The 13,075-nt window shown below is 35.0% G+C and overlaps 1 protein-coding gene across 1 annotated transcript in view; it reads left to right on the top strand.

Annotated features, from left to right (window-relative positions):
* The first annotated feature begins 4,365 nt into the window (after nt 1–4,365).
* LOC106467247 (inhibin beta chain-like) overlaps nt 4,366–13,075 on the top strand; it is a 14,175-nt gene continuing 5,465 nt past the window's right edge. The window contains exon 1 of the mRNA XM_022395378.1: nt 4,366–4,812. Within this exon, the coding sequence (XP_022251086.1) occupies nt 4,401–4,812 (412 nt within the window). The 5' untranslated portion in view covers nt 4,366–4,400. The remainder of the gene's footprint in view (nt 4,813–13,075) is intronic.

The raw sequence follows: 13,075 nt of genomic DNA, 5'->3' as shown, positions 1-13,075 counted from the left end.
GCACAATACATTATTCTACCTATATATATATATATCGTGTTTTTTCTAGATACATATTATACCCTTCTACCTATCTAATACCTATATACTATATAGCCTTTTACCTAATGACAAAAACCCTATAACCCAAGCTCTTTCCAAAGGTGGACCTTTCTTCTTTAGAGGCAAACTTTTACCTATATATATATTTATATAGTATTATTCTACTTATGTAATGTATTTTCTACCTTCTGTGAATTCAACATTATTCAGCTTGTTTAATTATAAATAAATAATTTCAATGATAATCAAAAATGCGACCTTCGTTTTTGTTTTTGCTTTTAAGTAACCTTTAAGGAGCCAATAATTTAAGAACCCAAATATTATAGCGAATTTTGTTAAAATCACGAAAACCGTTAACTATTATATGATACGTTGAGCAACAAAACTGGTGAAGCAAGTCAAGGTAGGTTTATAACCTACGTATCTTTTGCAGTAGTCTTGGAGTATTATTGAATAACGATTCTAATGTATGAGGTCTGCTTGATTTGTTGAAAACCAAATTTGATAATGTCGGTGTTAGTAGAGAACTGATCGACGATCCTAATAGAGCTAGAAGTAGTCAACCTGTTTACTAATAAATTTAATGGAGTATGTCTAGTTAATGAATTGAGGAACATTTCTTACGAAACAACTCCAAGTTTAGGTGGTTTGTTGAACAACTAAGTGCATCGTGGAGCTTGATGGAGCAAATATAGTTGATTTGTTGATCAGTGGGTCAAAGTGACTAAGTCTGCCAAATTTGTTGAATGACTAGCCTAGTTGGACTTATATGGTCAACTCTACCAACCTTGTTGACTAATCTGACGGAGCACGTCTAGTCATTTCTACCAACTTTGTTGACTGGCATGATGGAGCGTATCTAGTCAAGTACACCAACCTTGTTAATTGACTTGATGGAGCACACCTAGTCATTTCTACCAACTTTGTTGACTGGCTTGATGGAGCACACCTAGTTAAGTCTACCAGCCTTGTTGACTGGCTTGTCGAAGCACGTCTAGTCAAGTCTACCAGCCTTGTTGACTGGCTTGATGGAGCACACCTAGTTAAGTCTACCAGCCTTGTTGACTGGCTTGATGGGGAATTATTAGTCAAATCTATCAACCTTGTTGACTGCCTTGATGAAGTTCGTCTAGTCATTTCTACCAACCTTGTTGACTGGCTTGACGAAGCACGTCTAGTCAAGTCTACCAGCCTTGTTGACTGGCTTGATGAGGAATGGTTAGTCAAATCTACCAACCTTGTTGATTGGCTTGATGAAGCACGTCTAGTCAAATCTACCAACCTTGTTGACTGGCTTGATGAGAAATGGTTAGTCAAATCTACCAACCTTGTTGATTGGCTTGATGAAGCACGTCTAGTCAAATCTACCAACCTTGTTGACTGGCTTGATGAGGAATGGTTAGTCAAATCTACCAACCTTGTTGACTGGCTTGATGAGGAATGGTTAGTCAAATCTACCAACTTTGTTGACTGGCTTGATGAGGAATGGTTAGTCAAATCCACCAACCTTGTTGACTGGCTTGATGGAGTATGTCTTGTCAAGTCTATCAACCTTTAAATAAAATTAATAAAACGAGACATCAACGTTTTTCACTTGCACAATAATTCATATGTAAAGTTTTAAAAAATATAAGTTAAAAGAAACTTTAAAAACTCTAAATGTTTCGCTGGAAATAATTCCACCATCTTCAGGAGAATAAATCACGAAGTACACATGAAGTTTCTTATAAACCTAATGTACGTGTATAATTAGTATGTTTTTACAGTGGCGCCATTTACAACAACGATTTCCAAACGTTTACTTCCGTGGCTCCTGGGCCTAAATCTCTATTGATATTCATTTTGTTTTTAACAATTTCTAAGAATTCTCTTATACTTAGTTCATCTTATCCGTTATCTGTTTAAGTATTTTTACATGATCCCAGTCAATAACACGTGTAGAATTCGCCACATGTTCCGCCAAAGCCGATTCACCCGTTTTTAATTTATCCAACGCATTTTGATGCTCTTTTACTCTAAATTTTAAGTTCCTACTTATCTGTCCAATATAACTTAGACCACAAGCACATGAACTTGTATATATACCACATTTAGCCCTTAATTCAATTTTATCTTTCAAACCATTAATTATATGACTTAATTTTAATTGAGGAGTAAATGTTACTTGGTAATTCATATTTTGCCTAAACACATTACCTATTTTTACTGACCATGATTAAACATAGGGAAAACGTATTCTTTCTCTGCTTTCCATTTCTGTCATCTGCAATTTAGTAGCTCCAGAAATTTGAAGTTTGTTACAATATTTACTGTATATCCTATCTATGATTTGAGGTTGATACCCTCTATCAATCGCTACCTGTTTTAAATACGTTAACTCTAACATCAAATCCTCATCATATGACGAAACATTAATAGCCCTATTAACAAAAGAAAAAATTACATTTTTTGTGACCATAGTTTGATGAAGTACGTTTGATCAAGTCCACCGACCGCACTGATTGCCCTGATGGAGTGTATCTAATCAGGTCTACCAAACTTGTTGACCGGCTTGATGGAGCATGTCTAGTTAAATCTACCAAACTTCTTGACTGGCTTGATGGAGCACGAGTGGTCAAGTCAACCGACCGTACTGAATGTCCTGATGAAGTATATCTATCATACTTATTGACTGGCCTGATGGATATTTCTAGTTAAGTCTACCAAAACTGTCGACTGGCCTCACAGAGCGTATCTCGTAAGTTTCGTAGAATGAATAGCCTGATAAAGCAAGTCTGGCCAACTTTGCTGAATGACTGGCCTCACGTAGGATGGCTAGTCAAATCTACTAACGTTGTTGACTGGCCTGATGGAGCATGTTTAGTCAAGTCTACCAACCTTCTTTACTGTCCTGATAGAGCATACCTAGTCAAGTTCACAGTCTTGTGATGTAGTATGTCTATTGACTGATCTAACAGAGCGTATCTTGTAAGCTTCGTAGAATGACTGGTTTGATAAAGCAAGTCAAGTCAACTTCATTAAATGATTGGCCTGATGCAGAATGTCTGGTTAAGTCTACCAATTTTGGTGACTGACTTGATGGAGCAATTGTAGTTAACTATGTTGAATGAGTGGTGTGATGAAGCGTGTCTCCAAATTATGTAGATTGTAGAATAATGGGTTTAAATAATACAAACAAAAGGCACGTTGAACAATAACAAAATACACAAGAACGGGCCGTAGTGGTATGCTAAACATTTTTTGATTTATAAATACAACTTCCATAAGTTTATGTTTCAAAACATATACGTGACTTATTGTGATGATAAGTTTTATGTTTGTAAGACGCCACTGAGCTGCTTCAAAACCGACAGAGTTGTCACTTGTTGTAACATGGATATATTATGTACAGGAAAGTTTATAAGAGGTAGTGGTTTAACTTAATCGGCTAACAAATTGAGAAGTTACAGTAAGCGAAATCTACTGAATTGTGGATGAGTGTTTATCAGAGAGATGATTGAGTTTACTACATTTAAGGCTATTTGAAATAATTCTTACTGGATAAAATATTGCTATTATTTGAGAAACATAAAAGCAAAAATTTTTATTTATAGAAATACAACTTATTTTAAAGATAGTTTTTAAGTACGTTGAGGAAGTCGTGGATCACGAGAAATATTTTAAATTCTACGTAAATGTGAGTTCATTCTTCAGTTGATTAAAATTTCTGAAAGAGGAAAAAATATGTACTTGTATATATATATATATGTGTGTGTGTGTGTGTATACACACACACACATATAATTCACTTCCATTTCTCTGTGATTGAAAGTAAATTAACCTCATGAGTTAAGTGTTTTAAATTGTATTTCGGCTTCTGAAAGTCGTCAGCAGTATACCATTTAGTTGTCAATAAAAGTTTTCCACCGCCACGTTTCCTGTCTTTATTACTAACTAATACCTCTCGGAGGCTTAAACCTCGTGGGTGCCGTGAGTCACGTGAGAGCGGGCAGAGGGTACGAAAGACTATATGTAGTAAGTGGTTTAAATCAGGTGAGAGCTCAGGCTGACTATACGAGCACAACACGCACTTAGCTCACACTGATAGTTGGTGAAGTATTAGAAACAGACACGAAACATATGTGCGCAGCCTTGTCAAATCCGGGGATTGCTTGGCGCCTTCTTGCCGGCCATCTCACACCTTGTTAAAGTGGTAGTAAACAAAATGAAAAATTAATCTGGTCCGAACACCTTCTTATGCCACTACGAAGCTTCAAACGCCGGCCGCTAGTCGGGGTGCTCATCGCCCAATTTCCCGTGAAGTTACAGGGTCTGCCGGAGGGGTTGCCCAGTACCCCACTGAGCTCAGAAGAAGAGGGATGTCTAAGTCAGAAGAATTGACGGTAGCCCTCGTGGGTCTGGTAGCAGCAGTTCTGGCGCAGTCAGTAGAGCAGAATCACGACCGTGGCCCGGGGCAACCAGACACAATGCTAATCAATGCATGTCCGCAATGTCTTACGGTATCAGATCGGCACGTGGGGAAGCAGCTGAAGCTCGAGGCTATCAAACAACAGATTCTTTCGAAACTAAACCTACATCAGCGGCCTAACATGACATCTCCTGTAACTCGAGAGGTCGTTCTAGAAGCCCTCCGGCGGAGCTCGGGCCACCTGTTTCCTGAAGCCTTGCCGCAGGACCAGCCAGCTGGAGAGGCAACTGAAGACCAGGAGCAAGACGATCACGAAGAATTCTACGGAAAAACCTCAGAAATCATAGTCTTCTCCGAACATGGTAGGTAAAATAATTCAGGTTATTGTTTGAATTCATTTGAAAAACGCTCTATATTTAAGCAATTTAAAACACAGGAGAGACTACTCAATAAAGAGTTTTTTGTTGTTTTTTTTTGTCAAAGTTGTTCACACTGTGCAAATTTAAAATCATTATAATCTATTACTCACTACATATGTACAAACCTAAAATATTTCATATTTTCTGATGCAAATAATGTTTAGGCATGTAAAGCGCAAATTGCCATTAATGACTTAAACCACATGCCACATTGAAACACAGTTGTTTGCAGTTATAAACTGTAGTCATGCGCACGGAAAAAGTAGTGCGTTGCATCTTCTCTGACGTTGTTTTAACGGTAACTATCAAAAAAGGGAGTAATGAAGCCCACCTGTATATTTATAACGTTATAAAATATTCATAGACATTAGACACTGTTGCCTTTTTCTTGTGTAGTAGCCTGCTCACCTAAATTCTCCACTATCACACTTAACATATAGACAAAATTTGAGTCTGAGCTTTAAATTTTAGTGATATTGTTCACTATAAAAGCTACTGATCTGTAAAAATAAAACTCGATTTAATAGGAGATAACATTAACAATTTTAAGTTTCAATTGTTAAAATAAAATGTATTATATAAGAATATGTAAATTATTGACTGTTCATAATTTTTCTGGTCTTTTTTCATTTATCTAATTTCGTCTTCTTCCGATCATTCGTTTGTTATATTATATCGTTAAATTTTAATCATTGCGCATTTTCAATTTTGTAGTGATATCATCAGTGTGTAATAAGCAGTTTTCTCTTCTTTGAAAGTGTAATTTTCATCCCACTGTTTAAGTTATAAATAGTATCTTGCTCTTCCTCTTATTTTGAATGTATATAATGAAGCATCAGTTTTAATTTTGCTAGTTTTAGCTTGGAACCGCTAGATGTCGTCTTTTACATGTAGTATCTATACTTCTATGGATAAAACTTTCCTCGTATTTTTTATTTCAGTAAAATAAATGTGTTTCGTCATGCTCTGTTCGCCATTCTCTTATTTTCATATTTAAATATTTATGTCAGATTGTAGAGTTTTAGCGTAATTGTATTCTACAATATTAAACACAGTGACCCATAAAATCGCAATCAATCTATTAACTAAGAAAGTGAGACTCATTATGCTACATATTGAATTTTCTAATTAGTTGGTGGGCCCGGCATGGCCAGGTGGTTAAGGTACTCGACTTGCAATCTGAGGGTCGCGGGTTCGAATCCCCGTCACACCAAACATGCTCGCCCTTTCAGCCGTGGGGGCAATATAATGTGACGGTCAATCCCACTATTCGTTGGTAAAAGAGTAACCCAAGAGTTGGCGGTGGGTGGTGATGACTAGCTGCCTTCCCTCTAGACTTACACTGCTAAATTAGGGACGGCTAGCGCAGATAGACCTCGTGTAGCTTTGCGCGAAATTCAAAACAAACAAACTAATTAGTTGGTATTTATTTGTTTTTTCAATAAAAATTTAATTATATGTAAATTATAACTTTCCCCGCTTATGTCTGCGGCAGAATCATACACAGCCTGTATAGCTTCTGTAGGCGAATATTTTAACCATTCCAATAAGGGGTAAACAACAATATTGAACCTTGTCTTAAATATTTCAGTTCAGGTAGGTATGGTTTTGTTGTATCTTATCATAAATCGTTAATCGAAAATATTCATTACATAGTAATATATTTTACGTTGTTTTCTCATATTACAAATATTTATTGTTAAAACACAATTTATTTTCCTGAAATTTTTAAAGTCTAGACGAATAAAACATCAACCGTAGCGAAAATAATTTTCTTGCAGGTTAACTAGAAGATTAAATATTAAGATTTTACCTATTTATGCTTGAAATTTTCATTAATATTTAGTTTCATTAAACGTAATGTTTTGGACTTTGTAATTAACATGTTTCGTCAATTTCATTTGTCTCAAAATATGCAAGGTTTTCTGGATCGCTCATTTCGAAAACTTTTAAGAGTTAATCATTCTCATATTCTAAACAATTTCTAGATTTGTGTTGTTGTTTTTTATGAATATAAGTATAAAAATTATAAACAGAAAGCACTGGATAACAAAATAGGAACTATTAGCAAAAAGGGAAATACGTGCGTCTAGCGAAAAGAAAAGGATTGACAAAAAATATAACTTACAATATTGCTTTAATTAATGAGTAATATATTTCTTTGTTAAACTCTTATAACATATCAATTAATTTGGTTCATTCTCATACAATACTTAAGCTTCTTGTCAAATACAGTGGTAGAAAAAAAAGATAGGTAGCGCATATGTAGTCTCAAAGGATTCTTTTTATATTCAGCATCTGATCAGAAAAGTGAAAAAAAAAATACAGATAGCGTATGCGTAGTCTCCTATATTTTATGTGGATCGACTAGAAACATTGTTAAATATTATATTCAAAGCATTTTATTATACACTATTCTATAACACTAGGACAGAAACTCTTGTATGAGCTACACTCTGCTATTGACTCAATCTGACAAAAGTGTCTTACGTCAACAACCAAAATGTTTAACCCTGAAAACAACGTGTAGAGCACCCTTGTGATCTCCAAGTAGGAGAGGTGCCTGAACTTCTGCTAGCCAACAATTGTGAAACAATGTATAACTAACCCTTTTTATGAGTTGTGTCGTAGGACCTACGGCATGACATCTGTTCGTGTTACTACATTGTGCTGTAGACGCTACGTCATATATCACTCTTCTTTTCCTCTATTCCCACATAAATATAGTGGCTCTACCTACACATATAATGCATCCCAGGGAATTTCCCAAAGTTTTCTAGTAGTTATATGTTGCGTAGATCACATGACAAAGTGATGTGCTGCCGCATCTCTTCAGCAGGATAACGTGCTTTCATAGAAATTTTGGGATGAATCCAATACTTGCTGCTTTACTTCTGCAAGCTATTCAGCCATGACGAACTTGTAAAAACATCAAATAAAAACACAAATACAGATCAGCTATGATTTCACTCGTATAAGAGGATCACTCCCTACCATTTCAGAAAAAACCAAAGTAGAGAATATCAGATAATCCCAAGATTAATCCCAAGCAAGTTTTGAACAGGATCTCTGTAAAGGGTGCGTTGCGTGCATGTGTGTTGTCGAGATGAATAAGTTTCGTAACTAAAAGGGGATGTTTGAGTGCTACTAAGAGATGAATGAATGTGACGTCACAAAACAAAGGATTCTGTCGTGAAACCATAAGCAACCTGTTTAAGTGGCTTTGAAACTATAGTAAAAACCGCAACATTGCAGCAAAATCACTGTAAAAAATGTTCAGCAAATGAAATAAACACTGTTGTCTCAGTGAAGGAGTTAAATACTTTTATGATATTAGTAGCAAATTCGCGACTCTAAACAACTAAAGAACAAACATGTTTGTCAAGCTTTCAACTGCTCTCTAAACAGTACATAAAGCATGCCCTATAACCTGCCCTCGCCTTCCCCCCCATCCGAGAATTGCCAATTAGAAGCCAGAGCTCATTCTTCGTGTTTGTTCTCACACTCAGCAAACAACTTGATACTAAACACCTGGTAAAAGTTCTTAGTTCGCAAGAAAACTGTGAAACTTGCGCACCAGAATAAACAAACCAAAAAATAAGAATGCAAGGGAGCGTTATTTAAGTTCCGTGATTGCTTAATATCAATTATAAAATACAGAAATATATAGAAAAAACAACACCTAAGGAAAATAGTAAGATAAATAGTACCAACAGAACACAACGAAGACAAAAAGTCGTTTAAACAAAGTATTACATATACTTTAAGCTTTAACATAAGGTAAAATGAAAAAAAAAGCTGAAATCACCAAAATTTTCACAAAAAAAAATTAAGATGTACGCTATGATACACAAAGTACACCAGCAATTAATTGTCCGATATAAATTTTTCCTGAAAAACGAAAACTATGGCTAGGCGAGACTTACATTTTTGCTGACTACTTACTGGGCAGATGTTTTAGCAAGCTAATCTGTGAGATCTGTTGATTTCCATCAGCATCTATTTTATTATCTGTAATTTCTCTGGTGCACATTCGTTTATTGTAGAAAATTTACATTTTGTCTAATGGCTACTTGAACTGTATTTAATGTTAATTTTTTACAAATTTCTACAAAAATTAATTTAACATATGTTACGTTAAAATGTTAAGGGAGACTTTGTGTTGTATTTTTCGTGCAAAAGTATTCGATGGGCTATCAGTGCTTTGCCCACCGCATGTACCGAAACTCGATTTCTTGTTCTAAACCCTCAAGCTTACCGCTGAGCTACCGTAGGCAAATAAGAGACAAAGAACGTTCTTTACTACTTTATTGCAATATAACTGGAAAAACGTCGTTAACTTAGTTACACAAAGAACAGTGGAATCATAAGCCGTTACCCAGAGGACAGTGAAAGCATAAGACATCACGTGACACATTCTCACATCAATTACGGTATTGCTAGTTAGCTGGATTGGCGACTTAACATAACACTTAGATCACAATAATATTTCAAAATGTATTGACTTTAATAACAAAGTGTGTTATTTTTCGATGAACATTAGAACATGATTATTCTTCACAACTAAAGAATATAGATTTTTAATATTTTAAATTGAAATAAATAAAAGTAACCAATGGTTCAAAGAAAAAAAAATTATCAAAAACTGGAACAAAATATAATAATATTACGTCGTAATATCTGAGTAATTCTTAAATGATTGGTAAGTGAAATTCTGCGTTAGTGTTCCATTATAAAATAATTTTAAGTTTTGGACAATTCATGTTACGATTAATAAAAACCACACACGCAATACTGTTAAGTTTATATATGGTGATTTTACTAAGCAATGAGGTACAAGAAAAGAGGATAGAAAAAAAAAACAGGAAACTGATACCACGAATGCTTTCGGAAGTTAGACTTCTCTTCCCACTTCACTCCCGAAGAAGGAAAGTCTATGTTCCGAAAGCACTCGGATTATCGAATTTCTTGTTTTATGTCAATGTTAATTAGCTTCCCCAGATTTTGTGAAATGTCTTCATAAAATTGAAAAAGTCAGATTTTTGTGAGAATTGATAAACATTCAGAAAAATTTATTTGTGGATGGAATCGGTTTCATTGATGACATAGTTAAAAGGCACTGTTTTCAATCCACAATTCAATCATAGCTGCTCAGCCCACAGGCTTGACTCTTTCTACAATTCAATAATAGCTGCCCAGTCAACGTGCTTGTCTCTTTCTACAATTCAATAATAGCTGCCCAGTCAACGTGCTTGACTCTTTTTATATAGCTGAATCAAATCCACATATTCAATCACTACACATTTTGACTTTTAATACAAACTTAAAGGAAAAGAAATAAATTTTAGTTAACACAACTTTCTAAGAAACACCACAGTGTTCCTATTTTTACAGTCTCACAAGAAGTATTGCCATAGGCTGAATGTCTTTACACGTTTAGAAAATATCCTGAAAATTGCCGACCTCAAAGAAATCGATAGAGTACTCAATACGTTCAATCCATATCACATCCACACGTTTATCTATACTCAGCGCCATTTTCTCAAAATCTGTTACTATAGTAACCAACTTTTGAGACACCCGGTTAGTAACAGAAGTCATGACACATGTTTGAACTTTCCTGCATATTAAGGTTTAGTAGTTAACTTACTTGAGGCATTTTACGTTCACATATTAGTTAACCTAGAAATAAATGAATAACCATTTCGTACCTCTTACACTGACGAAAATATTTAATCAGTCGGATATCCCATTAATCTATTTGTGAATATCATCAAACTATGCAAAACAAAGAGATGTAAAGGATCGTATTTGTGTGTAACTGCGTGGTTATTAAGCGACAGTTACGTATCTAATTGCCAAGTGTGTACGACCCTACGACCTACATTTGTGGTTAGACATAGGTATTCAAATGTCTGGATATTTGTGATTCATGCTTATAGTATGGGATCACCGTTACCTTCCAGTCTGTCTACACTTACATGTGACAAAGAACGACGTAGGTGTGTTTGTACGTATAACTCTGGAAACTGTTCCACGGGTTTTAAAGGGAAGGCTAGAGACAGTAAACTTTTGTTTCAAGACATTCTGTGCGGTACATAAACATTTCATTGCTGTAATCTTGGAGCAAGTTTACTTAGATATTAATAAAATATGTACAGTTATGGTTAATTGATGCAGGACAGTGTCAATGAATAATTTTGAGTTAGTTACACAGGAGGATGGAACCCACATTATCAATTTGGAAAAATCAAACGAGTTTGATGTATATAAAACATAAAATAAAGAAAATAATAGGTAATTAAACTCTGCAGAATTTTCTATTCAAAAAGAAATGGTTCACTACCAGTTTGTGATTTGGAGAATCTTTTATATTTCTCTGACTCTACGCCTTCTTCCATTAATATATATATGCATATACATTTGTTTTTCACAAAGTGTTTATATATTTGTATGTGTATTTATTAAAGTGAGGTTCATATAGAAATAGAATATGAAAACCTCAGGCGTAGGAAATGAAAGTTGAAAATATTCCTTCATAGAAAAAAAACAGTTGGTAGTACAAAACAAAACTTCTTAGTTTCATCGTTAAAAGTTTGTTGCTTTACTTTATTTTTAGTAATCGCCATTAAATTCGAAACTTCAAATAAATCAGATACTTTTTTATGCGTTTATTAAAGCAAATTGTAGGTTCAGAAGCAAGCACCACGCCATCACCAGGTAAATGTTTTCAAATAATCCTCTCGTATATATAGTGATTCATTAAAATTGTTTGCGTGCATCCAGTGTATGCCATTAAAATTATTAATGCTCCATTCTTATGAATGGTTATATTCTGTACACTCTGATGTGAAAACGAATTACGCACGCTCCTTCCTTTTCTTTTTCTCATTTTTTTTTAATTCAAGGAAATAATTTGTGCATAATATAACTGAAAACTGACTGTTATCGCGTTTCTCTCTCGCAGTAGCTGTTGCAGAAAACGCCGTTATTGCCAGCACAGCGGGTAGTGAGGCATGGGGTAGAACATTCCCGGGAAATTCAAGTATATTACGATATACGTGGCTCATACTAACGTTAATAAAATATACACTTTTGTCCACGAGCGTCACTGTAATATTAAAAACATCGGAGGACCAGACCCAGGAAATAATTACAATTAGATAATAGATATTAAGTTAAGACGACATGTGGCGATTTTCAGCGCACTAACTTCTGTGCCAGATTTATTGTTGACCTTATATTATGCATTTGCACTTTGCACAAAGCAAAACAAAAACAAAATGTGTTTGACCGCTGAAAGGTCTATATCTGTGCTGCGGCCTCACAGCACAGCTCGGGATAGTGACCTCAGTGACGTTCTAGCTCACCCGGGCTTGTTTCTTCTACAGGTTTACCTTGTGGAGCTGCGTGCATGGTCGTGTCTGCCAGCTGAAGGAATGTGAGCATAAAATTAATATAAAACAAATAGCTGTGGACTCTTTTTTTTTTTTTTTGTCCTTTAGGGTTTCCAGACGCGCTACAATCAACGTTTTTATAGATAATACTGGCGTTTTAACCAGAATTGGTGACTTCCCTATTGGATACCTGCCATCGGTTTCATCATTTGAAAGAATGTGAACGTAAAATTAATATAAAACAAATAGCTGTGGACTCTTTTTGACCTTGTAAGGCGTCCAGACGCTCTACAAACAACGTTTTTGTAGATAATACTGACGTTTTAACCAGAATCGATGGATAAACAAGGATGTAAAACTTGATTTGATTTGCAAATAGTAACTTTATTTACCCCTGCTGTAACAAGAGTGTTTTGATAAAATTGTCTAAAAGTTTAATGCATGCTTTGTGATTTGGAATCGGGTTTCTTCTAAAAGTTAACGCCAAAGACGAAAGTTTTAAAAACTATATGATCTTAATGGGCTATTATTGGCAAAAACAACCGCTCTTATGACTAACGTATAAAAAAAACAATGAAAACTGAGCAAGTTCTCTGCCATCATTGTTACCATACGTTATGTATTTCAATTCAAAACCAACCTCGAGATATAAAAAAAAATCGGGAACATCATAATGTGTAAACACTTTTATATTTTCAGCAAAGGATATATATATATACTTTGGTGACAGATTTTCTTGTAGGCAGATAGGCTTATCGACTTCTTGAGAAGAATTCTAAGAAGAAAGTAAACCTACAGACATCGGTCTT

The sequence above is a fragment of the Limulus polyphemus genome, unplaced genomic scaffold (assembly GCF_000517525.1).
Source record: "Limulus polyphemus unplaced genomic scaffold, Limulus_polyphemus-2.1.2 Scaffold2543, whole genome shotgun sequence".
NCBI lineage: Eukaryota > Metazoa > Arthropoda > Merostomata > Xiphosura > Limulidae > Limulus > Limulus polyphemus.
This window is presented reverse-complemented; position numbering and strand designations above follow the sequence as displayed.